General features: G+C 39.1%; 1 protein-coding gene across 1 annotated transcript in view; it reads left to right on the forward strand.

The window, feature by feature from the left end:
• Positions 1 to 27,093, forward strand: part of SLC26A7 (solute carrier family 26 member 7) — a 117,710-nt gene that overhangs the window by 66,627 nt on the left and 23,990 nt on the right. Inside the window, exons 8-13 of the mRNA XM_081792287.1 lie at positions 1,385 to 1,532; positions 3,421 to 3,534; positions 11,876 to 11,953; positions 12,967 to 13,062; positions 22,561 to 22,667; positions 23,712 to 23,778. Coding sequence (XP_081648413.1) covers positions 1,385 to 1,532; positions 3,421 to 3,534; positions 11,876 to 11,953; positions 12,967 to 13,062; positions 22,561 to 22,667; positions 23,712 to 23,778 — 610 coding nt within the window. The remainder of the gene's footprint in view (positions 1 to 1,384; positions 1,533 to 3,420; positions 3,535 to 11,875; positions 11,954 to 12,966; positions 13,063 to 22,560; positions 22,668 to 23,711; positions 23,779 to 27,093) is intronic.

Below are 27,093 nucleotides of genomic sequence, written 5' to 3' on the forward strand. Positions count from 1 at the left end.
AATTCTCAGAGGTTATCAAGATAATTAGAAAAAACAACTATCTTTAGCCTTTATGTAGATACAGGTTATTATTTAAATCATCTTGGGTTTTCTACAGGATTCTCTACTTTTCCACCTTCAAAAGTCAACTTACTGTTTCTTTTGGGTCAGCTTATTGTTGTTAATAATTAGTCAAGCTCAGTTTTTAGAAAACAGAAATTCATATACTCTGAAATGGCAATGCTTTGTACATCATATTAAGATATCTTAGGGCCTGTAATGTTACAGATCAATTTCTCTTGGGGGTAAACTTTAGTTAGTGGATAAAAAAAAAAAATCACGCCTCTCCCCCGCTGCTTTTTTTCTCCTTAATTTTGAATGACCTTTCTAGACCCATTCTCTTAAGGAATCATAGAAGGAGTGTGGCATTGAAAAGAGATGGTGAACCCCAGCTCTACCATTCGATTTGTGACTTATATGCATTACCTAAACTTTCTTAAAATGTTTTCTCTGCCAGAGTGCATGAGTGGCGCTTGGTCTAGGGTTGTGTAGACAATGAAACTGCTAATTGAAAGGGTTGAACATTCCACTTTCATGCTAGGTATTAAGTCAACATCAATTATCTTCCCTTTTGTCCCTACTTTTTCCCCAGAGGGATTTTTTGTTTGTTTTTGAAGAGGAAGTAAGTCTTCCAAAGTATCATCAGGGATATAAATCAACAATACCTTGGCTCAAGTGCTTTTCAAAACACAGTAATACAATGGCTGGGTATTAGTTGAAAGAAATAATTTAAACAGTTCTTTAAAACTGGGAAACAGCTAACTGTGGCCTGTATTTCACAAAGGAGGGTAGATGGAGCCTTTATCCACATTTTTCTTCACATATGTGATGCATAGTGAAGTGTACTGTGAAAGGATCAAGTTAAAAATATAATTAAGATTATGAACTCAATGGCGAAGTTAGGGATTAGCTCAAGAATTATAGCTCACAATAAACCATTGTTTGTACAATACTGTAGTACTCAGGGCAGGAAGTACAGTCTCTAACGCCTGCCAATTAAATATTTGGAAAAGTTCGAATGAAAGAACACTCCAGATTTGCTTTTGTTCTGATACAGAACATTTTCCTTGAGTCAGAGTTTCTGTAGTGTAAAACCTGAATTCCCTGGGCGTAAATGCCTGATGGACGCATGGAGCTGTCGCCATGGCGATCCTTGTGATTTTGCTTTTCTGCTAAGTAATATTGAAAACAAAGGGCTTCTCAGGGCAAGGCTGCTTGGTTTTCACACGGGTGTTTCACTTTTTCTATGTAAACTTCATAGTCATTACCACAGTTGAATTCATTGCAAGTTGTTACAGAAATTACATGAAAGTTGATGACTTCAGCATGGTTTTTCTTTCCACAGAATCCCTCCACCTAGAGCTCCCCCAATGAATGTCCTCTCTGCAGTAATCACTGAAGCTTTTGGAGTGGCACTTGTCGGCTACGTGGCCTCCCTGGCTCTTGCTCAAGGATCTGCCAAAAAATACAAATATTCAGTTGATGACAACCAGGTGGAGTATACCCCAGCCCCTCTCCCCAGCTGTTGTATCATGGTACTCTTTACTCAGATCCTGAGAATGTTGAACTTAAGAAAAATGTCACTTTCCTAAGTGTATAACAATAATGGGTAGAACACAGAAAATCTCAAAAATCATCCATAGAAAGCTGAAAATCTGGCCCTCATGGGTTGGTTTATAATTTATCATTTTTTCTCCTAGGAAGAGGGACATCTTGATGTCCTTTTTGATTTTAGGAGGGAATCTACATATATTTATCATTGCATTCTGACTTAAAAAAAACCCGTGAATTTCAAAGTAACAAAAACACTAATATTATTCTTTTTTTCTTTGCCTTTCTATTTTTTTTAAATATATAAAATTTATTGTTAAATTGGTTTCCATACAACACCCAGTGCTCATTAATATTACTTATTCTTGTTAGTAAAAAACTAAAGGGTACAAGGGTTTATTCTAAGAATACCAAAGAATGAAAATTTTATTGATCCTATTTCTGAATCTGCTCGTGCTAGTTTCTTCTTTCAAGCCTTATGGCCCTACATTCTTGCACAGGTCGACAGGGACAGCTGTGGAATAGTGGTTAAGAATGGCAAATTACCTGTGTCTAAATCTCACTCCGACACTATGTGCCCTTAATTGTTTCTGTGTCCCAGTTTTGTCATCTGCAAAAAAGCAGATTTATTCATTTAACGGATGTGTATTGAGCTCTACCATGTACCAGCAGGCACTGGTCTAGGAACAAGGGACACAATGCTGTATAACACAGACCATGTCTTTCCCCATCTCAGTCCTCCCAGGCCTTCCTTGGTACACCAAAATCTAAACACCAGATTTTTCCACTTCCTTCTCTGCTCTGCTTTTCATATTATTCTTGTTTACTGTCAGCATCCCCTAATCAGAGTGCCGGCTCACTGGGGACAGGCATATGTGTCTGTTTTGTTGGGTGGCAAGAGCAGAAACAGGTAAACATTAGGAGGCCGTTGCAATAATCCAGGTGATACTTGATGACTTGGATGTAGCAGTGCTGGAGACGAGAAGTAGACAGATTATGGATTGGTTGTGGATGCTGTCTGGGAAAAGGGGAAGGAGTCAAAAATAACTCTAATGCTTTTGGCCTAAGCACCTGGAACTTGAGGTGGGGAAGAATGTGGGAGGACACGACTGGGGATGGTAGACAACAATAAACCAGATTCAGTTAAGTTTGGGATACCTGTCAGCCATCCAAATGGAATGCCGAGAAGCAGGTTGGCCATATGAGTCTGGAGTTCAGAAGAGTGGTCCAGGCTGGAGATGTAGACTTGTGAGTTGTCAGCATATATTTGGATACGTAGGATCAGAGAGAGAAATGCTCCCATACTTGTGATTGGTTTGGTGAGAAGGAACCATAAATATAATTGAGAAGGATTGGTCAGGGAGATAAGAGGAAAATAGGAGAGTGTGAGGTCCTAGAAGGACCTAGAAGGAGGCTTTAAGGAGGAGGAAGTGAGCAACTATCTCAGATGCCACTTTTAGGCCAAGTAGGTAAGATCTAACCACTGGATTTAGCTTTGGGGGTGTCATTGGTGGAGTGGTGGGGGCAAAAGCCTTGAACATCGTGACTTAAAAGATGGAGGAGAAATGGGCAACAGAGACCATAAATCCTTGTACTTCCCTATAAGGTGGTTACAAGCATTAAATGAGTAAAATGCGTGCAACAGCTTCTGGCTCATTGTAAGCACTCTATAAAAGTCAGCTATTTTTGTAGTGATGGTTAAGTCACAACAAATGGGGAGAACAGAAATGGGATACAAACAAGCCTCATCCTTTGACAGGGTGCACCTGTGGTCACCAAAAGTTGATTGTGATTGAGTAATGCTATATTCTCCTATTACCCATCTTGTAGGAATTTTTGGCCCACGGCCTCAGCAACGTGATTCCTTCATTTTTCTTCTGCATACCAAGCGCCGCTGCCATGGGAAGGACGGCTGGCCTGTACAGCACAGGGGCAAAGACGCAGGTAACCTCTTTGTTCAGAATGGGTCAAAGCACTTCCGATTACTCTCCCTCTTGGACAGTGGGAAAATTGAGCTTCTCTCTAAAGACCTGGAAGTATTTTCACTTCAATTTTTTTTTCTCTAACTGGTTTTGAGAAAGTTTGTCTGTCTGTCTGTCTGTCTCTCTTATGAATGATCCTTCCAGCAGCAGAATGACTAGGCGAGCCGTCAAAAATCCTGTACTGGTGGCAGCTTGACTGTTGGCAACCTTTGAATAAAGCTCCCTCTAGTGGTGCCGCTGATTTTGTTTTTGGCTAATCTAACCAGTCCATTTGAAAAAACTTCCATTTTTGTTCATTTTTCCTTTCAATGAAATGAAATCAATTATAGGCAAAATCGGTCCTTGATGCTGACATTCCTGTGTAGGGAGATGTACAGGTAGATAAATGAATGAGTAATAAGTCATCTGTGCACATTTTAGGCTAAAGAAACAATTAGCATACATTTGTAGGAACTGAAATCGATTCAATGTTTGTGGACAACCTGCTGTATGCCTGCCATTATGCTGGGTACCAGTAAGCTGACGATGGCGATAATGAAGGTGTTGCCATGATTTTGATGACGATGGCGGTAGTGTTGGTGGGAGCATGCGTTGAGTTATATACCAGGCACTGCGCGTCATACTTGTTATATAAGTGAAGTCATTTAACCCTTTAGGCAACTCTGTGAAAGAGGCATAATTATTATCCTCAGTTTCCACACGAGAAAGTTGAGGGAAAGAGGGTTAAAATAACTTGCTCTGGTCACAGAGCTCGTGAGTGCCAGAGCTGGGATTTGAACCCAGATAGATGCACCTCACCTCTTGCACTTTTAAGTACTATTTCATATAAGAAAATTTATGTATATGTTAATATAAGAAGTTAATATTAACAGCTAACCATTTTTAAAACAATACACATTTATTTAGCATTGGAATTGAGTTAGAATTTTTTTTAAGTTTATTTATTTATTTTGGGGGGGGGGAGGGAAGCACTGAAGGGGCAGAGAGAGAGAGAGAGAGAGAGAGAGTCACAAACAGGCTCAACACCATCAGCACGGAGCCCGAAGTGGGGCTCAAACTCACAATGCATGAGATCGTGACCTGGGCCAAAATCAAGAGTTGGATGCTGAACCAACTGAGCCTCCCAGGTGCCCCCAAAATCTAGGATTCTCTACTAGTTTCCATCTGGTTTCTCATGAGGGGTCGTATATTCAATTTCTGCTCTTCATATTCAAGGTAGATAAATAAAGTGAGTGGCTAAGGGCATGGATTCTAGAGCCTGGACTTGTTTGTGTTCTGGCTCACCACTAGTGGTTGAGTGACCTTTCTGACCTAACTGGACTTGGGCTTGGCTGTTGAAGTATTTGTTATAAAGATTATATGCTTTTTGGTATAAAATATACATGCTTACTTAGCCCAAAGCCTGAGCACTAAATAAATACTCGTTCATTGGTAACAATGTGCATTGACTGTGTTGTTATTATCGTTAAATATTTTTATTAGAATAAAATCTTTCCAGAACCTTTTGTTTAACATTTTAATATTAAAACATCCTGGTTTGATTGGTGTGCAGTAAGGCAGTTTCTATTCCAAGCTGCCCCTCCAACTTGCTGGGGATGTTGAGTAGGTTAGCATCTCCATCCACCACATGGACAAGAGAAGGTTGGTGTAGACTCTGTGAGGTGTCTTCCCCCTGAGTGTGTACCATACCTAGAGTTTCCTTAGGCATCTACTGCTTTTCCAATGACTATTCTGGTAATAACAAAACTGTCTCATGAATCTCTGTAGCTTTAAATATTCAATGTCTCAAGGAGACAATACATTGAGAAAACATGTAGTTATTTTTAAATCTTGGACTTTTTTTCATTTAAGTTGGGCATAAAGTTGCTCAACTAATGGAGTGGGGATGGAGAAGCACCTTTCTCTGTTCTGCAGGCCACATGTTTGAATGATAAGAACAACAGAGCTTTTCTAAGGACTTTTCAGAGTTATTTTTCTGCGTGGTACTTTTTTCTGGACTTCAGAAGAAATGAAAGAAATCACAAAACACAACTTCAGAGAAATAAACGAAGCTTAGCAGGAGATTATTTTCATGCTGTTCTGCTTGTTGAGATGGTCACCAATCTGTTCAACAATTCCCATTAAACTGCACAGAGAAGGAATCTGATTTAATGTGCATACCCAAATCGAAGATGCTTTCCCATGGTAGTCATTTTAGACCTTTAACACTGCAACTGTTAAGTTTATGTGGGTATAACTGATAACTGACATGATTTAAGAAGGCACTGGGGAAGCCAAGGCCTTAAAAGTTTTTCTTTTTAAATAGGCTATTTGTGAAATCAGTCTTCTGTGGGACAAGACTTCACAAAACAACCCTTTAAATGCCTCTGTCTTTTTTAGGAACTAGAGTTATCCCCAGCAAATTAATCAAGAAGACCTAAAGACTTTTCAACATTTAAGCTAATGACAAGTAATTAAAGGAGCAGTGGGAACCACCTTCCATTGTTAATTATTTCACTAACTTTTTCTTATTCAGAAACATTATTAGGCGGCACCTGGGTGGCTCTGTAGGTCAAGGATCTGACTCTTGATTTCAGCTCAGGTCATGATCTCACAGTAGTTAAGACCAAACCCTGCCTCGTTCTGTGCTGGGCATGGAACCTGCTTAAGATTCTCTCTCTCCCTCTCTCGCTGTCCCTCCTGTTCGCACGGATGTGTGCATTCTCTTTCTCTCTCTCTCTCAAAAAAAGAAACATTATTGATATTTCTCTGTAGAAGGTTATTTTTTTTTAATGTAAACATGATCTTGTGACGTCCTCCTAAAGCCCATAGAAGGCTTTACAGAGGTCTCAGAATTCATACCTGTATTTACCTACAAGGTTCTGGGTGCTTCCTTCTATAGCCTCATCTTGGATTTTTCTCTTCCTCTTTCTCAGCTCTGGGGCTGCATGGTCCTCCTTCCTTCCTGTGGGCCACAAGTGTCTATGGCTGCCTCCCCTTCCCCTCTAAGTGAAGTCCTCCCGTCCTTCATATCTCACTGCCCCTTCTGGCACAAGTGTTCTTTTCTTCAGGGTCAAATGTACACAAAATGTTTGTCAGTGTGATTTATATGATTCATGCCTACCTTCTACCCTTGACTTAAGCTCCTAGAAAACAGTGTCCTTGTTGTCTAGCCCAGGACTCAGCACCTAGTAGGTGTTTGGTAATTATGTGTGGAAAAAATGAATGAAAAATGAAAACATTAGATAATATTAAACTAGTCAGTTTTGCTGACATTAAGCAGGGACAGGTGAGGGGTGCCTGGGTGGCTCAGTCAGTTAAGTGTCCGACTCTTGATTTCAGCTGAGGTCATCATTTCACAGTTCTTGAGTCTGAGTCCCCATCGGGCTTCCCACTCTCATCACGGAATCCTGCTTGGGATTCTGTCTCTCCCTCTCTCTCTCTCTGCCTTTCCCCTGGTTGCATGTGCTCTCTCTCTCTCTCAAAATAAATAAATCAAACTTAAAAAAAAAAAAAGGGACAGGTGAATACATGCAGTTTGTATTGGGACTTATAGTACATTTGAAATCAGGAAATTCCCACTTGAAACCAGGCTCGGGGTCACAGACTTTAGAAAAGTGCTGTCCAGGGGCACCTGGGTGGCTCGTCGGTTAAGCGTCAGACTTTGGCTCAGGTCATGATCTCACAGTTTGTGGTTTTGAGCCCCGCTTCGGGCTCTGTGCTGACAGCTCAGAGCCTGGAGCCTGTTTCAGATTCTGTGTCCCCCTCTCTCTGCCTCTACCCACTCACACTCTGTCTGTCTCTCACTCTCAAAATTAAATAAAACACTAAAAAAAAAGTAAAAAATAAAAGAAGAAAACTGCTGTCCAGTAGAAATGTAATACGAGCCACATAGGTAATTTAAATTTTCTAGTTGTCACATTTTAAAAAGTAGAAGAAACTACTAAAATTAATTTAATAATACATTTGGATTTATCCAATGTAGTCAGAATATTATTTCAACAAAGAATCTGTCCAAAAATTGTCAACAATATATTTTATATTATCTTCCTATTGTACTAAGACTTCAAAATCTGGTGTGTATGTTACATTTACAGCCTATCTAAATAAGGACTAAACACATCTCAAATGCCCAAGAGTCACATATGGCAATATTAGTGCATTTAGGACCATTTTACATACAAAAGAGTTGATGGTAAAGCCTTTCATTGCTTCCAAAAATCAAATTAAAATGTTTGCATTGAGGGGCGCCTGGGTGGCTCAGTCAGTTAAGCATCCAACTTCAGCTCAGGTCACGATCTCGCGGTCCGTGAGTTCGAGCCCCGCAGCGGGCTCTGGGCTGACGGCTCAGAGCCTGGAGCCTGCTTCCGATTCTGTGTCTCCCTCTCTCTCTCTGCCCCTCCCCCGTTCATGCTCTGTCTCTCTCTGTCTCAAAAATAAATAAACGTTAAAAAAAATTAAAAAAAATGTTTGAATTGAAATAACAAAAGATACCGAGTATTTACTACCAAGTGCCACAGTCAGAGCCCAAACACAGTTCTATCCTCCACACGTTGAGACCCTTTTTACAGCGATTCCCTTAAGATCTGACATGCTGAGCATGGATGTCTAGGAATAAGAAGGTCTCGGGGCTGCCTGGACACACCAGCACAAAGCAATGTTGGCAGGTCTTGTTTCTGTCCTTCCCTCTGAAGATCGGTAATCATGGGAGGGAGCACACAGTATGCCCTGGCTCTCTCCCCTCTGCATTTCCCTTTGCTTCCAACAGAGTAGCTACACTGGTGCTCTGCGGGCAGTTTGGGAGACTTCACAGAGCCATGAAGGGTGAGAGGCAGCGTCGGCTGCGGGCAAAGCTCAGTCACAGCCAGAAACGACAGCTGGCGTGTTTTCCTGCAACACTCAGATTGCCTTTGGGTTCTAATTGCCAAGCTCTGTTCCTTTATTCTTTCGAATTTGCCTTATTGCTTCCAACGTCTTTAAAGCTGTCTTCATCTAGCCTTCGTGACCCAACATCCACTCTCTCCATCTGCCCTTTCCCGTCACTTTGGCCATTCCCCTACTTTCCACAAAACTGTGCATATAGTGCGCTCTCAACCAACTTTGCATCTTTTGGCAACCATTTAGGAAGGAAATGGCTGGCATCTCACTCTTCCTCCGGCCGTCTAGATAGGTAGGGGTAACACTAATGGTTGCAGAGTCCCCTCTGTAAGCAACCTACAACATATATGGTATATGTAATAAGGTAACAAGAAGAAATGTAGGTTTCATTATCCTTTATACAGAATTAACTCAATATGAGTAGTTAGATTTTAGAGCAAAAAAATGTCTCTAGTTATTTAGTTAGTATGACCCGGAAAGAACTGAAGAGTAGCACACCTAGACAGTGTTTGCCCTGTACATGACTAAGGGTGCAAACACTTGTCCTTACTAGTTACAACCTAAGCCAACTTGAAACTTACTAAGAAGAGGACACTTAAGTGGTGTTTGTTTTCTGAGTTTAAAAAAAAAAAGTAACAAGGTTCTCTCTTGTTTTGAAGGTTTATTTATTTGAGAGACAGAGAGAGAGAGAGCAAGGGAAGGGTAGAGGGAGAGGGAGAGGGAGAATCCCAGGTAGGTTCTGCACTGTCAGCGCAGAGCCTGACGCAGGGCTCGATCTCACAAATTGTGAGATCATGACCTGAGCCCCAAATTGAGAGTCCAATGCTCAATGACTGAGCCACCCAGACACCCTGGTTCTCTGTTGTTTGGGTTGCAACTTACCTTTACAGTTTTTCTCTTGGTAGATCAGAGATACATAAAAAGCAACATTTCATATGCAAAGTACCAGATACTCAGAAATCGGGTCATACTTGAAAATACAGCTCAACTGTGTTCCAGAAACCTGAGGTTAGACAAGTCTATGATAGCACCGCAAACATCTGATCTTTGTTCAGCCTCTTTGCACAGTTACTGAGTGGGCCATATATAAACGATGATTTGGACCGCATGATCTCCAAGATTTTTACAAATCCATGTTTCAACATCTGCGGGTCTTCGCTATGGAGACAACGAATGTCAGTATTTTGAGAGCTTAGAGGGAAGGAACTATTATATCATTGATTTCTATGAACTAGAGACACTGGACAGAGCTGATAAAGATTTCTTGTCCAATTAGGTACACTTACCTTGTGAGCGAGGGCATCAACGTTTGGTGAGGCAAAGTGCATTGAAGGAGCCAACCTAAGCCATTTGCTTCTCTGGTCTATTTCACTGTATGACTTACCATCAGACCTACACAAATAAACTTTTTTACCCATAGTTTATCATCCTTTGCAAGTAACATCCATTTAGTTCTCAATTCATGTTGATAGTGACTGAAATCATAGTTCAGTGAGTGCACAATTTGATTATTGATGTACATACAAAGAATCATGTGAACGAAAGATCAGTTAAATATTTGAGAAAAGCCCAAAGGTAGTTGTAGTTTACTGTTTTTAAATAAAATTATTTAGTTAGGTCTTAATTTCTATAGCAGCTTCAGTGAATTATAAGGTATTTAAGAACTTTAAAATACATTTGGCTTTATGGATCCCAACTTGGCTCATAATCCACATGCCTTCTCACTCCTGAACTCTATGATCTTGGCCAAGTCACTCTGCCTCCCTGTGCCCCAGAGCCTTCCAAAGGGGTTTAGACTATAGCTGCCAAAGTTCACGTCTGCAACTAAGATGAAGGGTTTTATTTTTAGGTACATTGTAGGTATATGCATGAAGAGGCCCACAGAAGGGTACATGCTTTCATTATCCTTTGTCATGAAATACACTTTAGCATCTGGTGTCCTTTTCTTTCCATAAACATGCTGAGTCACTGAGCTAGTCGAATGAATTCTCTGATCTGCTCTCTGATCTGCTTTCTCCAGCCTAATAGAATGTCAGACATATTATGCTGTTTAAAAATTCTTATGCAAAATCACCAATCATTCCTAAATGATCAGTACTATAACAGTTTGGTATACTGTGATTTGTTTTATGAGTGATCTTAAATCCCTAATGACTTGTTTCCTACAGAAGGATTTTCTTTCCCCTTTATATGCTGGGGAGTGTCAGAGATGAGTTCCACTAAATATGAAAGGAGCCAGTGTCTACTGTCACTTAGCTTAATGGTTTTGAGTTTCATCTATGCTGTTGCCTGTATTAATTATCTGGGTTTTTTTATTGCTGAGTAGTATTCTATTGTATGGATGTACCATTATTTATCTATTCACCAATTGGTGGGATTTCACTTATTTATCATTTTTGGTGTTTATGAATAAAGCTGCTATAATTATTTGCATATAGGTATTCTCATGGGCATATGTTTCATTTCTCTTAGGTAGTTCTGGGACACATGTAAGTGTATGCATAACTTCATAAGAAACCATCAAACTCCTTTCAATGTGGTTTTACTATACTGTGTTCCCACCAGCAATGTCTGGAAACTCCAGTTGCTCTAAGTCCTTGCTGACCCTTGATATTAATAGACCGTTTACATATTATTTTTTATTTTAGCCATTGTGATAGATCCTGCTTCCCTTTCCTATCTCCATAATGATATTCTGGGCATCTTTGTGGTCCCACGAAAGCCCTCTTTTCTCCTGTTAGGCTGACAGTTTGGCCAAATGTTTTTATTAAGTCATGCACATTCACTTCTGTGAGATCAGGTTCTCTATCAAGTGGAGCATAGCTAGGGGTCAGGTGTTCTGAATTGCCTTTTGTCAGCAGGTTGAGTTGGTTGGAACACGACACTAATGATTCTTCAGGATTAATAAAATTAAGCCTATTTCACTACGGAGACTGCTCCTATAATCCCGTATAACTGCTTCATCCTAGAACCCTTCCTAACAAAGAACTCCAAAGAGAATAAATGCTTCGGTGGAAATTTATCATCAGCAGAGAAAAAAACTCTAAGCTGCATATTCAGTTATTATTCAAACTCGCTACAAAATGAAGAGAGTCAAGCTGAACAACAATGGGCTAAAGGACTTTTAATTGAAATGTCACTTTCACTATTAAACAAAAAAAGCCATTGCTGTGATGTGTGATAAAAGTTGATGGTGTCCTATTTCTTTGCGTGGAATTGCTTTTCTCTCATCACTGACTTAATTTGATTGCACCAGTTTGTCAGCTGTCACGTTTGGGTTTCCTCTGCTGCAAAATATAGATAATGGTAGTCTATGCAGTTTAACAATCATGCACCAACATTTGGTTTCTTATAATCAAGATGAACTAAGAATTATATTTCCCCCATAACTTTGGAATAATAAGAAAGTCCAACACTTTCTTTTTTGTCTGTCTTGTACTTTACAGGTGGCTTGTTTAATATCTTGTGTTCTTGTCCTGATAGTCATCTATGCCATAGGACCTTTGCTTTACTGGCTGCCCATGGTACAGTAGTCCTTTTTCAATATCTACTTGTCAACATTACTTTTAATGAAATCATTGTATATTAAAATGTCTTACGAGAGTGGATTCAATGATCCTGCATATGAAAGCCACGTGACATAAGTAATGATTGAATGAAGGGAAGGTGGACAGAGGCCACCTGTGATGGGGGAGGAATGGGAAAGGACCGTGGCTGTTTTCTATTTCTTAGGCTCACGTGTAAACATGGCATTGTGGAATTAAATTTATTCTGGGCTCATTTGGAGGAGAGAACTGGGCAATCTCTGTTATAAGAAATAGGCTTTGGAAGAGCTTTATCAGAACTTGGACTGTTGGAAAAAATGTGTGCAGGGCAAAGGAGTAGGAAATCAAATACATCTTGTCACCTTTGATACATCTTTATACAAACCGATTCAGAACACCAGTGTTAACCAGTGTTTACCTTGCTTTTCATAAGCCTGGGGCACCAATGTGACCCAAGTAAGTTCCTGGTCTTCTGGGGGCCAGAGACCATCTCAATCCTGTCTTGTTCTAATTCTTCGTTCATATAGTGAGAATAAATCATTTCCACAGGAGGATCATCTAATAATCAAGTTCACTTTTCCAGAGAGTTATAAATATCTTCAGGTGAAACCAGATAATTGATATTGAAGGCAATTATCAAGAGATATATAATATAAATATTTAATTTTCTGCAACAAGTTTCAAATGGCAGTAGATAATTAAAGAGTACATTCAGCTATAAAACATACACCCTTATAATTCATGACTTTCCTTTTTTCTTTCTTGTGTTTTAGAATGGCGTTAAGTTTTACACTGTGATTTTCTAGAATTGATAGTATATTCCTAAAGTACAATAATAGGTTGGTTCTAAACAAAATGAGTATTGTTTTAGTCTTCTAAATGGTGATTGCTTTTCTCTAGTAAGTACTTTAAAAACAAACAAAAATACCTTGGTCCTTTTAAATTCAGATTAAAATCTTTATCTTCTTCATCAACTTATTTCCTATTTATAGTGTGTTCTCGCAAGTATTATTGTCGTGGGATTGAAGGGAATGCTAATACAGTTTCGGGACTTAAAAAAATACTGGAATGTGGATAAAATTGATTGGGTAAGTAGATATTTGACCTAAAATTACTGTCTTTGGCTTGACCATGTATTGCAAAATCAGCTTTTAATATTTTTATTTGCAGAAAAATAGTTTTGGCCATTTGAGACTTGTCTGCTACTTGTAAACTACTGTTTATTTTTTTCAGACTATTGAGGCATTAAAATAGAATATGTCTTTATAAGAAACAGAAGTGGAATTTTGTCCCAATTTTGACTGATGTTTTGTTTGAGAACTTTGAAGTTTATTTATGTATTTTGAAAGAGACAGAGAGAGTGCAGGCGGAGAAGGGGCAGAGAGAGGGAGAGACAGGATCCCAAGCAGGCTCTGCACTGTCAGTGCAGAGCCCAACATGGGGCTTGAACTCAAGAACCGTGAGATCATGACCTGAGCTGAGGTCGAGTCAGACACTTAACTGACTTGAGCCGCCCAGGCACCCCTTTTGCTTGAGAACTTATAAAGAAATGCTAGCTAAATCGAATGGACTGGAGACTCTCAATTTCCATTATGAATTGATTTTGGAAGTGAAGCTCATCAAGGAAGTACACACTAATAGAAGACATATGAAGAACTGTCATTAATTGCTAAGAAACGTGTTACGTTAATATAGGGTGAATGTATATTTTTTAAAAATTTTTAAAGTTTATTGACTTATTTTGAGAGACAGAGAGAGCAAGCAGGGGAGGACAGATAGAGGGAGAGAGAGGATCAATCCCAAGCAAGCTGTGTGCTGTCAGCACGGAGCCCTACACGGGGCTTGAACTCACGAACCATGAGATCAAGAACTGAGCCAAAACCAAGAGTTGATGCTTACCCGACTGAGCCACCCAGGTGTCCCAATATAGGGTAAACTTCTTAACAGTGACCATATTCCTTCTAAACATAAAAAGTCTCATTTTAGTTTTAGAGGGGTTACATTGAGAGGAGCATTATGTTAATTGGATATTAGGGGATTAAATCATACTGAACAATGATAAAGTGTGGCTTCCGCTAACAGAAATGTATGACATACTATTTCTAGAGAAATGTGTCCGTGTGGGAGCATCCAAAATTCGTTCTCTTTCCCATATGGGTAAAGTATTTCGTAAGTACCTTCTGTTTATTATGACATTCATCATATTGAAATGCAATTAGCTATATATCCCCCCTCCTTCAGAATCTTTGTTCCGACTTTGGGTGCCTACTTTGTGATGGTGCCTACTTTCATAATACTTCTCTCAAGGCTCAGTACCCTCCCGCAGTACAACGCTGGGTGCTGCCGGAGTCCAACTCCAGCAGGTCCAGGGGTTCCCGAAGGATGAACGGCGTCGGCGAAAAAGTTAAAAAAAAAAAATAAAAAAGTAAATAAAAATGGGCACAGACAACAGCGGCGTGTTGAACTGGCTGCTTTATTGTGGCAAACGTGGCATTATATTTGTTAGCAATTTCCTCGTAGCGTACGTCATCTGCGTTTTCTGGCATTACCTAATTCTAAAAATGTGCCAATATGTAATCACCCTTCAAGGAATAACATGGTTATTTTCTCATAATGTTTCCTCCTGCCCTTCACTTATTAATTTCTTCATATTATTTTCATTATGTATCTACGTTTATCTATAATCTATAAAGCATTTGCTTTGCTGTTTTCGTGAAAAGCCATCTATCTCTCAACACCTCAAGTGGAACAGTTACAGGGACATGACCTCTTAGTTGTTTTCCCAAACCATTTGTAGTTTGAGGAACAAAAGGGTTCGCCTTGGTCCGAGGTGCCAGGAGGGGGCCAAGAGGGCCTTAGAAACCCACGCCTTATACATTCTCAGAGAGACAATGCACCTAGGAACTAATGAACCATTCTGTACTTTAACCGTCTAGGTTCAATCATCATCTGGAATGCCTCCTGGGGGCCAAGTGGGCCTAGGGGATGGAGTTAACCTGTGCCCACAGATACACTCCTTTGTTGTCGGAGTGGGGCTTTCAAATCCATTTGTCCCTCCTTTGCTGGCAAACGTATGAAGCTATCCTTCCTTTAGGTAGAGGAGTCTTTATAGGGGGTGGCAAGGGCTAAACGTAGGGCCGCACAATTTCCTGGCGGAACCTTATTTCTTTCCCAATGGTTCTTTTCCCAGGGGGCCTGTAGAGGGCAATTCCCCAACAGACAATTCCCCAGGTGCTTTTATTAAGGCCAAATTACATAAAAGCGGGAGTACGAGAGGCTTCACTGTCCGTGGGCCACCCTGCAGTCCAGATCCGTCCACCGCCTGGGCCGTGCCATCAGGCTGGTTGGATAGCTCGGCTTCCAGCAGGGTGCCATGAGGAATGCAGAGATAAATAAGAGCTACTTGTCTCCTCCCGACACTTAACATTTGTGCAGGAAGCAGACATAGAAACATTAACTTACTATGAAAGGCGTGCTACAACATGACCCGGAAGCAAAAATACAAGCTTGGGCGGGGGGGGGGGGGGGGGGGGGGGGGGGGGACACCAGGGTGGTTCAGTCAGTTAAGCATCTGACCTCAGCTCAGGTAATGATCTCACGGCTCATGAGTTTGAGCCCCGCATCGGGCTCTGTGCTGACAGCTCAGAGCCTGGAGTCTGCTTGGGATTCTGTGTGTCCCTCTCTCTCCACCACACCCTCACTCGCACATGCACATGCGCTCTTTCTCTCCCAAAAATAAACATTAAAAATATTTTTTAAAATGTACAAGCTCAGAGCTGGGAAAAAAATGGAGGCCGGACCATTTAGTTTGGACTGGGTCGATAAAAAACACTCCGACAGCAGAGCTGAAATGTGAATTGAGACTTGAAGGAACTGTATTTGATCGGCAGGCCAAGAGGTAAAAATTAGCCAGACTGATGGAGGATCATGGCTTTTTAAAGGTGATATGTGTGAAGTAGCACATGGAAATAGAGAAATTAGAAGATGCAGACTGAATTACAATTTATTTGGTAACTCAGATAAAGGTAATCCTAAGGAACTCATTAATTACATAAGACGGAGCACATTACCATATTGGAAGGGAAGAGATGCCAGGGAAGGCTTCTTCCAGGAAATGATGGGTAGAACATCTAGTAACAGATGGGGTATAGAAATCACCGAAAGGAGAAATAAGAATGAGATTTGTGTAGGGGCGCCTGGGTGGCGCAGTCGGTTAAGCGTCCGACTTCAGCCAGGTCACGATCTCGCGGTCCGTGAGTTCGAGCCCCGCGTCAGGCTCTGGGCTGATGGCTCGGAGCCTGGAGCCTGTTTCCGATTCTGTGTCTCCCTCTCTCTCTGCCCCTCCCCTGTTCATGCTCTGTCTCTCTCTGTCCCAAAAATAAATTAAAAACGTTGAAAAAAAAATTAAAAAAAAAAAAAAAGAATGAGATTTGTGTATTAGAAGGATTGCTTGAGTAATTTAGGGAAGGTGGATGAAACTGTGTTAGTAAGTCAGGCAGATAAGTGAGGAAAACCTGGAACAAAACTGAGACCAGGAGGTTCAAGAGGAAGAAATAAGCTTGAAAAATATTTAAAACATTGCATTAATTGGTCCTCACCACCAATTCATCATATACAGTGCATCAGTCTAGAACTACTTCTGAGTTTCTAGTTAGGAACATCATTGCAGGAAGATGATGTCATTCAGTTATAGAACATGGAAGATTGTTTGAAGGCATTTAGTGGTTACTTTTAGTTAGTTGTTTGTTTTTTTTTTTTAATACAGGTTCTCATTCCTGAGTTATTTTTTTCAATTCATCTCTTTGTTTTCTGTATGTCATCAACAAGTAGTTTTTCAAGAAAGGCTCATGTGTTTTATACTCCCTTTTTTTTTTTTTTTTTCTTTCATAGTAGAAGGAAGTTTTTGACTGAGACTAACATGCTTCCCTCAGGACTGTTTAGACTTGGCACTGTCTTTGGGTATTGAGGGATAAGGCAGAGAAATCACAGGTCAACATGTTTTTTTTTTAAGTTTATTTATTAATTTTGAGAGAAAGGGAGAGAGCAAGCATGAGCAGGGGAGGGGCAGAGAGACGGGGAGAGAGAATCCCAAGCAGGCTTTGCACTGTCAGTGCAGAGCCCCATGTGGGGCTCAAACCCATGAACTGGGAGATCATGGCCTGAGCTGAAATCAGGAGTTGGACACTAAACCAACTGAGCCACCACGTGCCCCAACATGATTTGTTATCTTATCTGAATTAGTTTTTCAGCATGGATGCTCAGTGAAAGTCTTACCTGCCCATGAATTTGGTGATATTATCAGAATATTTCTTGTGGCTGAATACCCAGTATCGAATTCCTATGAGAGTGACATATATTTTTTATCCCAAAATTAAGAATTATATACAAATTTTTTCTTCTAATATATTTTTGAACATTTTTTTTCAAACTAGATGTTCTTTTAATGAATTATTTATTTTCTGATTTTATTTTGTCTTTTTGTATCTATACATTTTCCTATGATTATTTTTGGGAGTGTGTATGTGGTTTCTCTGGGCTATTTACTGTGTCTCTGGTTATGGATTTCTAGTTGTGATTACCCTTTTTTTTTTAGCTTTATATATGGATTTTATCTCTAATGTTTTTATTTCCATCCACATCCTTTTCTGAATTCTTCCAGCTTATTTTTTAATCTTTCAGGTTTTTTTTTAAATACAGTTTTTCTTCTTTGACCTTTCAAATCTATTTATATGTGTGTGTGTGTGTGTGTTGTATGTGATTATATTGCCTATTACATGTCTAAATCTACCCTCTGTCTCTGTTTCATTGTTTTCTTTCTTTCCCCCATTTCTATGAATAAGTCCCTTGTTGATTCTTTTATGATTATAGTGCATTTTTAGTGGACCTGTTTGCTGAAAAATAATGTGGGAAGGGCACTAGAGCAGCCCACAGCTCTGATGTAGGTATGTCATCAGAAGATTTGGCCCTTGTTGAAACAAAGCCTCACAATCACGGGCTCTCTTGTGACCTGACACTTGCTGCCTTCTCTCCATTCTTCACCTGGCTTCACCTCTGTCAGTCTCCTACTCTTAGGAAGCAAGGATGCAAGCGATACAAATGGCATTTCATTTTGCTGCTCTTCTTTCTATGGTATCAAATATAGATTAGATGCATGCATTTCCTTCTGTGGTGGCCCACCATTGCCCCAAGAGCTTAGAGCTCTCATCAAAATATTACTATATAGAATTTAAAAAGCCGTTACATTCATTTCAAGAAATCTATAATTGATTGAAATTTGGGGGTAAATGTGTTGGCTTCCAGTGTCCTCCTTGATATCATCCAAATTTCACAGTATTTGTCAAATCTACACCATATTTTAAATTTTTGTAATGTTTATTTTTGAGAGAGAGAAAGAGAGAGCATGAGCAGAGACGGGGCAGAGAGAGAGGGAGACACAGAATCCAAAGCAGGCTCCAGGCTCTAAGCTGTCAGCACAGAGCTGGACGTAGGACTTGAACTCATGAACTGTAAGATGGTGACCTGAGCTGAAGTCGGACGCTTAACTGACTGAGCCACCCAGGCGCCCTACACCATAATTTATAGTTAAGAGTCGTGACCATGTTCTTGTTTCATTGAAACTGGGTTTTCCTCCCTATACATTCATTCTTTATATTGTTTTGGATGGATTTTAATAGAAGGTAGTAGACTAAAAATGCCTTTAATATACTATCTAAATCTGCTATCCAAATCTATACTTAAAAATATAATCCTGGCAGCGGTATGGCAAATGGCTTACAGTGCTGATAACAAAAGCAGGAAGTTAAATAGGCTGTCAGAATAGTCTAGGCAAGACATAGTAAAGTGTGAATTAAGGCAGTCTCAGTGAATTGAGAAGATGGTATGGTTTGAGATAAGTTTTTATTAATAATTGATAGGACTTGGGAAGTGATTGGACAAGTAGATAAAAGAAGAGAAAGTAAATATGATTCCATGGTTTCTGATTGTAGTGTCTTTAAAAAAATTTTTTTTAATGTTTATTTATCATTGAGAGACAGAGACAGAGCATGAGCAGGGGAGGGGCAGCGAGAGGAGGAGACACAGAATCCGAAGCAGGCTCTGGGCTCTGAGCTGTCAGCACAGAGCCCGACGCGGGGCTCGAACTCACAAACCGCGAGATCATGACGTGAGCCAAACTCAGACGCTCAACTGACTGAGCCACCCAGGCGCCCCTCTGATTGTAGTGTCTTGAAGAATATTAGTAATGTAACAGAAAGAACATTGAAGGAAGGGGAGATTTGGGGGGGAAGTTATTGAGTTTGCATTTGGACATACTGAGTTCATTGATGGTATTGGTAGACAGTTTGATAAATGGTTTAATAGCTCAGAATTGGTAGTCTCTATGTAGAGGTGATAGTTGAAAATTTGGAGTAAATAGTATGGTGTGGGCAAAAAGTATGGTTGAGAAAGGTGACGAGGATATAGCAAACGCATGATGGTTGAATGAAACATTGGGTTTAGCTTGACAAAGCCCTCCTAAGATTGAAGTGGACAGGTATCTCTTAGTTGCTAAGGAACAACAGTGAGAAGCCGTGGATGACCTGGATATGATCTGGGCAGAGCACTTATTGTCAGAATATTACACAGACTTTTTGGATATAGGTTACATTACCCAAGGTAGAATACATCCAGATTACTCAATAGATGGAATATGTCTAAAACATCATGGATGTGGAGTTACCAAAGATGTGTGTATATGTAAAATAATTTGAAGGTTGAAATTTTAAACAGTCACGTGAGGGGCACCTGGGTGGCTCAGTCAGTTGAGCATCCGACTTCGGCTCAGGTCATGATCTCACGGTTTGTGAGTTTGAGCCCCGCATCGGGCTCTGTGCTGACGGCTCGGAGCCTGGAGCCTGCTTCGGGTTCTGTGCCTCCTTCTCTCTCTGCCCCTTCCCCACTTGTGCTCTGCCTCTCTTTGTCTCTCAAAAATAAATTTTAAAAAATGTAAAAAAAAAATTCAAAAAAAATGTTTTGAAAAGTCATGTGAGCAGTCATCACATGAAAAATTAGAAATTTTTATTTCTTTAAAATTTTTTACAGTTGAATACTGATTCCACTTTGAGTTATAGATCAAAACCCTGAGGTAATGAGGGAATAGGAATCCAAAATGAGGCCTGACTCATTAGCTCAGAGCTGAGTTTGAATAACTGAACAGTGAGAATAGAATTCACAGCTACAGAAATATAATAATGTGTATCAATCACCAAAACAGACCAGGAAGAGGTAAAGCGATTGAGTAGCTGCTCAGTGGTGCAAGGGTTTATGTGTTTATGTGTTTTCGACTTGAGGTCAGCTTTGGGGTTAGCTTGTGTTTAGAGGCTATCAGTGCCAGTAGAGAAGGGATCAGGTGGTAACACATAATGAAAAAATAGGGGCCTGAGAGTTAACTAATTCCTTATAACTGAAAAACAACACTTGGATCTTTAGTTGAAATTGTTACAGAACCATGTGGGGACTTACTCTAACCAATGGAACTATTTACTGGTCTATGTTGTTAATTTACATTTGATATTTTTTTCAAAACTATAAATGTAGCCCTGGGAAACAACTAAGCAATGGGAACCTAACTCACAATAGATGATGTTGTGGGAAAGTAAATATGCTTTAAAAATAGAACCAGATGGTACCAAAATTTTTGGTTGCTTTGATAAATCAAGGCCTCTGGGCCCTGCGGTTTTTTAAATGGCAGGGACCAGGATCCTCAGTTCCCTATGCTATATTGAATCACGGAGGTTGGCCATGAGGAATTGGGACTTACAAGCTTTTGGTGAGGTCTTGTTCTGCCATACCCAGGCGGTTCAGTCAGTATTAGGAGATGAGTAAGAAACAAAGCAATCATGGCAAATTGAAGTAATGGTCAAAAACTTGCAGCCTTATTTTGTATGGGATGAAGCATACTGTAATACACTAGGGAGGAAAAATTACACTTATACAAATGAGACTCAAATGACTGTCTTTTTGCCTGACTAGAGGAAAAACATCTCCGTGTCTACCTATAGGATGACAGGCTGAGGATGATGTCATAATAAGTGCTAACTTAGCATTACATTTCTTGGTGATGGATCTGAACATGGGAACACTTAAGATATATTTTCTTGGGGCACCTGGTTAGCTTAGTCAGTTAAGTGTCTGACTCTTGATTTTGGCTCAGGTCATTATCTCATCATTCATGAGATGAAGCCCCGCATCTGGCTCTGCACTGACAGCATGGACCCTGCTTGGGATTCTATCTCTCCCTCTCTCTCTGTCCCTCCCCTTCCTCCCCCCCCCCAATAAATAAATACATAAACTTAAAAAATGGTATATTTTCTTTTTTACTCCAGAATGGTTGTTTCTTCTATATCAAAAAGAATTTTCTAGATAAAAAATTCCTCCATTTGTGTCCAATAGTTTAGGTTTTCAAAATAACCCATCGTGAAAAACAGTTCAAGCTCCATTTAGATAAATAATACAAAGGAAAAGCATTTTGAGTAAAAAATGCTATTTAGAAACATTTGCTTCAAACTGGTCTCACCCAGCACCACAAGAATCTGTGCTATAGTCAGATTAGATAAAGAAGTTTCTAACTTTTTCATTTGCAAATAAATTGAATTAGGTTGTTGAAGATGTTTTAAAGTGATAATATAGACATTAGGACAGAAAGAAGTCAACTTGGAATTGTATGCATAGGTAAAGTAATGCAGATAATTTGGGGGAAAGAGAGTTTGAATATTTTGTTGATCTACAATTTGATAAATGCAGGATTTTCTGTTTAAAAAATATAACCTTCTGGACTTCACAAATTATTTTGCTTTTAAAGATTTTTTTTTGTCAGTAACAAACTTAGAAATGTCAACTACATACAGTATTTGGTTGCTGATTATAACTTCAGGTGGTGGACAAAACTGCAATAATGTTGGAATCCCAACTAAAGGAGAAAAAGATCTTTCTTGCAATCTTCTGAAATATTTCCAACGGCTAAGTTGGCTCAGATTTTTTAGCTTTCAGAATTTCATAAGAAATTGGCTCTTGCAAATAAAAGTATAATAATCTTTAGAGTAGCTGATCTAAAGGTGGCCTTGGTAGTATTTGAGTCAGTTGTTTTAAACATTAGGGCTTGAGGGTCTTACTACATTAGTTCTGTGTATAGCAATCCTAGAAAACAGAAATTGTTGGGAATGACCAAAAATCTGCTAACAATTGCTTGTAGTATTATTACATTAAACGAGAAAACAGTGGAAAATTATGGCAATGCTTTTGAATCATACACATCAACCAATTATTTACAGATATTTAAATAAAGTGTTGTTGGGGATTGAACTAAGGGCTGGCAGTTTCTAGATATAAAAGAATGTGCCTTTTCCCCACCTTTGCCTGCTGAGAGTCTCATGGGACCAGGATTTGTTTCTGTATTCCTGGGCTTCTGTTCACCACTTTTTAAATAATCTGTTCTTGCTGAGGGTTTTGTTTACAGGAATGCTATAGAATAAGATGGTGAGAAATTTAACGATCATAAGAGGAGAGAATACCAAAGGACTTGCATCTTCGGTTTCCTGTTTCTCTTCTAGGGCATCTGGGTCAGTACATACGTATTTACAATATGCTTTGCTGCCAACGTGGGGCTGTTGTTTGGTGTGGTCTGCACCATAGCTATTGTGATTGGTCGCTTCCCAAGGTAAGATCTTACTTAAATGCTGTTTGTTTTGACACAGTAGCAAAGTATATGGTATTGCCAGTTACTTTGATTTGTGTGGAATATTTAGTGCTATTCTCGTGTTTTACTTGGCATCAGAGAATTAGAGATGAAAAGAAAAGGTTTTATCTATGTAATGATACATAACAGTATTGATTTTAAGTAAGAGAAATATCTTGTCCACACTATAGAGTATATAAAATCTTGATATCAAAGTAAATAAACTCACAGCCAAACTATATCATGGAGCTGGTTTTTCTTTTTTTTTTTAGTCAAGTGAGGGGGACATATTATTCAATGACCATATAAAATCTAGATCATTTAGAAAATTAAATAACTTCAGTAAATTTAATTTTTCAGAAGCCAGATTTTTATACATATAAAGATTTCTTCTAGATAATTTACTGAAGAATTCTAGATCATATATTGAAGATTGTTACTGCACATCTGTAAGCCATTCCCCTATTTTGACCAATTCTTTTTTCTACTTTCTCAGTGTTCCTCATCTGATAATGCTTCTACTCATGTCTCATCCTTCTCTTGAAATTCTTTGTGAAATAATATACTTCAAAAATTTTTACATTTTATCTGTGTAGATTCTATAAAAAGATTTCTGTAGAAATCTGTGTGTGTGTAGATTCATCAGTATCTGGTCCTATCTTGCCATTGACTCTCTCTTTACTTCTTTTTCCCCTAAAACAAGATTTCCCCAAACACCATATACTCTCTTATAATTCTTTTTGTCAATCTGCCTCTTGTGGCTTATAGAGATGGGGCTCTGGGAACCCAGATGAGGTCAATTATATTTATTAATCTCTACTTAGATGTCTCTAGTGTTACACTCTATTCCTGAGAATCCCAGAGAAATAGAGATTTACCCATGTTTTATGCACAAATACGATATAAAAGTTTAACTATTATGGGTATGTTCTAATTGTTAAGATAAAATGACATCCTTTTTGCATTTTCATTCTTAATGTAGTGATCAGGAAGTGACATTTTATTTTTTGTCTGCCTGAATTCTAGAGCAAAGACTCTGAGTATAAAAAACATGAAAGAAATGGAATTTAAAGTGAAGACAGAAACGGATGGCGTAAGTTTAGTTTTCTTTTCCTTTGTGTAATTATTAACAATATTTGTAGTTCAGATAGCTTTAAGTTACCATAAGTAAAGTATGACTTTAAATACATGATTATCTTATTTTTAATTATCATGAATTTTCAGTGGTATGTGTGACCACCATACGTGTGGCAGTTGACATACAACAAATTAACAAACAACAAAAAAATCTTGTGTTAGCATTCAGAGAAGATGATAGCATGGTTTCTAGAATTATATCTCCCAGGGGAATCATGGCCCACATTAGTTGAGGCATTGGAAACCTCTATTTTACTAGCTAAGTTGCATAAAATAGTCAAACTAAACAGTCTATTCCTAATTAAATGATGGAAGAAGATACGGAATAGGGAAGGAAATAAAGCAAGGTGGGATCATGCTATTGCTTTTATTATTTTTAACACAGTCAGTGAGACTGTATTATTAGCAGAGGGTAATTGAATGGTTATGGAGTGCCAATAGGATTGGCTTCTTGCACAGAGGCCATCTTTTTAAGGAAACAGCTTATGTAAATTGTCTTGCCCTGTCCATGCTTGGGCAGGCCAGTTGTGTTTGAGCTCTAGTTTCTTGTCCTGAAGGATGACCAAAACAAGTTTAAAGTGAGGAAAAAAATGTTGACTTAAATATTAGCAATTAAAAAATTGGCCTCACTTTCAACCTGCTTTGTAAGTGCTTGGGTAACCTTTTTTTTCCCTCTATTTTTCATATGTACTTGTTTTGGTACCTCATGATTGCCCTCAGAACAAAGAGAACTGGGCTCCCACCGGAAGGACCAATTGTCAGAGTACTTCTGAGTAGATTAGAAGTAGGAAGTAGCACCGGGAGTCTTTCTGTGACACCCAGGGAAATGTGTGTGTGTGTGTGTGTGTGTGTGTGTGTATTTAAATTGAAGGATAATTAACATACACTGTTGTATTAGATTCAGGTGTACAACATAGTGACTCAATATTTGTATACATTATGGCTGTGTTTTTAGATTTCTTTAACATTTATTCATTTTTGAGAGACATAGACAGAACATGAGTGGGGGAGGGGCAGAGAGAGAGGGAAACACAGAATCTGAAGCAGGCTCAGATTCTGTGCTGTGAGCACAGAGCCTGATGTGGGGCTCGAACCCAAGAACCGTGAGATCATGACCTGAACCAAAGTCGGATGCTTAACCTACTGAGCCCCCCAGGTACTCCTGGCTTGTGTTTTTACTAAGTGTGAAAAAGTTTACTTCATAGAGGCCTACTAGAGTTCAGAGCCCTAAGACGGTCCCAGGTTCAAGTTTTCCACCAATGATAACTTTCTTTTCTTTTCTTTTCTTTTCTTTTCTTTTCTTTTCTTTTCTTTTTTTAATTTTCCACGAGAAATTTAGTGCTCACAGAAAGTCCCAAACTGGCTCTAGGGTCCCTAAAGTCTGTATCCACCCTACACGTACAGCTGTGTACATTAGCCTTGACATTGTTAGGTTTGAAACACAATTCGAGTTTGACCATTTTTCAGCTTAAAGATTACTGGTTAATAAATTCTATCTAATCTGTACCTTCTTCTTGGACTAAACACGTGGGAAAGTGAACGAGGGGATTTGTAGGAAGAAAAACATGCCAAAATTCTTCCATATCTTTAAACCTTGACTATTTCCAGTGTTGTCACACACCTGAATCATAACTGTCACATGGACAGCTTAATTTTATTAGAACACTACAATTCACTAACTATTTAATGTTTTGTATCAAAAATAGGAGGAAAAGAACACTAAGAGCAAGATTGGAACATGAGCTGTTAGGTGGGGTTTTTAGCTAACTTCACGCATGGCAGTGCTCTGTCACTCCTCTCCTCCATCCGTGCTTTCCACCTTCTTCACATGAAACACACGTCTGAACTTGGGACACCTCTTTGGGGGGTGAACTCAACCCCATTGAGAGTTTCTTTCCTGACACAAGTTGAATCTCTGTTCCTCAACCAATACGTGCTATTTAAACAAATTCTCTTAACTCAAAACAACATACTGGCCAAATCATGTGATGTGATTGGTGGGTCGATCTTAAGATGTGGGGCTTTGTGATAACTAAATATGACAAGCCCAAGAATAGTTTTATTTTTGGTTTGTGAGAGATTTATTCTTTTTTTTTTTTTAAGTTTTTATTTAAATTCCAGTTGGTTAACATACAGTGTAATATTAGTTTCAGGTGTACCTACAGTGATTCAACACTTCCCTGCGTCACCCGGTGCTCATCACAAGTGCACCCTTAGTCCCCATCACCTATTTCACCCAACCCCCACCTCCTCCCCTCTGGTAACCATGAGTTTATTCCTTACAATTAAAAGTCTGTTTCTTGATTTATCTCTCTCTGTAAGAGATTTACTCTTGATTAAAAGTTAATTTGATAAGTTTTTGTTTTCTGAAATTGTTTACTTGTAGCAAATCTCACTTTCTAGAATTTAATCAGTTGGGTAGCTATGGAAACTTTTTGAGATTATGTAGTTTAAAATTTTACCTACTTTAAAAGATGAGGAAGCTGAGAGTCGTCAAATGAATTGTCCAAATTCACATACCTAATGTTGTGTTTTGTTTGTTTTTATCGTTCTTTATCTGCCTGTCTGCTTCATTAATCCCTGGGCTTTCTCTTCTATGCAAGTACTAAAGCCTGAAGGAGTATTGCTTTATTTAGTTGGTAAGGAATTATTCGACAGAATTCACCATCTTCTCCATTTCTAGGTCAGACCCCTGCCCCCAAATGTCGTGGAGAGCACGGTCTGAGTTGCATGTCAACAATTGCTGCCAGGAAGACCTGGGAAATGGCCAGAACAGGCACCTTTTGTTTGGAAACTTTCCTTCTCCCTTCCTGCATCTCTTACCTGCATCCTGGCAATCCAGTGTAATTTAGGCCTGCCCAAAGTGAAACTACCTTCCAGATACTATCTCTTGGTTTCTTTCTCCTAATTAGTACTGTCAGTCCCTTGTAAGGTTATAATTCCAGCCAAAAGAAAGCTATATCATTATGAGGCAAATGACTGACAGTTGATCCTTTAGGACATATTTTCATTAAAAAAATACTGATGGCTAAGTGAATGAATTTTTAGTTTCTAGATTGTATGGAAGAGGTACTTTTGGAAGAGTAGGTCTTCCTGGTACTCTTTGGATATCTTAGGGTGTTGCCTCCCCCAGATCAGTGGGAATAAATGCCATTTTCTGAAAAGATGCAGACTCATCTCAAGGTTATTAATATTTCTTAGGAAACAGGAAATACATATTTTTCTGAAGAAGCATGATAGTATATTAACTTTTCCAAATAAATTTTAATAA

Source organism: Panthera onca, chromosome F2, assembly GCF_046562875.1.
Source record: "Panthera onca isolate mPanOnc1 chromosome F2, mPanOnc1 haplotype 2, whole genome shotgun sequence".
NCBI lineage: Eukaryota > Metazoa > Chordata > Mammalia > Carnivora > Felidae > Panthera > Panthera onca.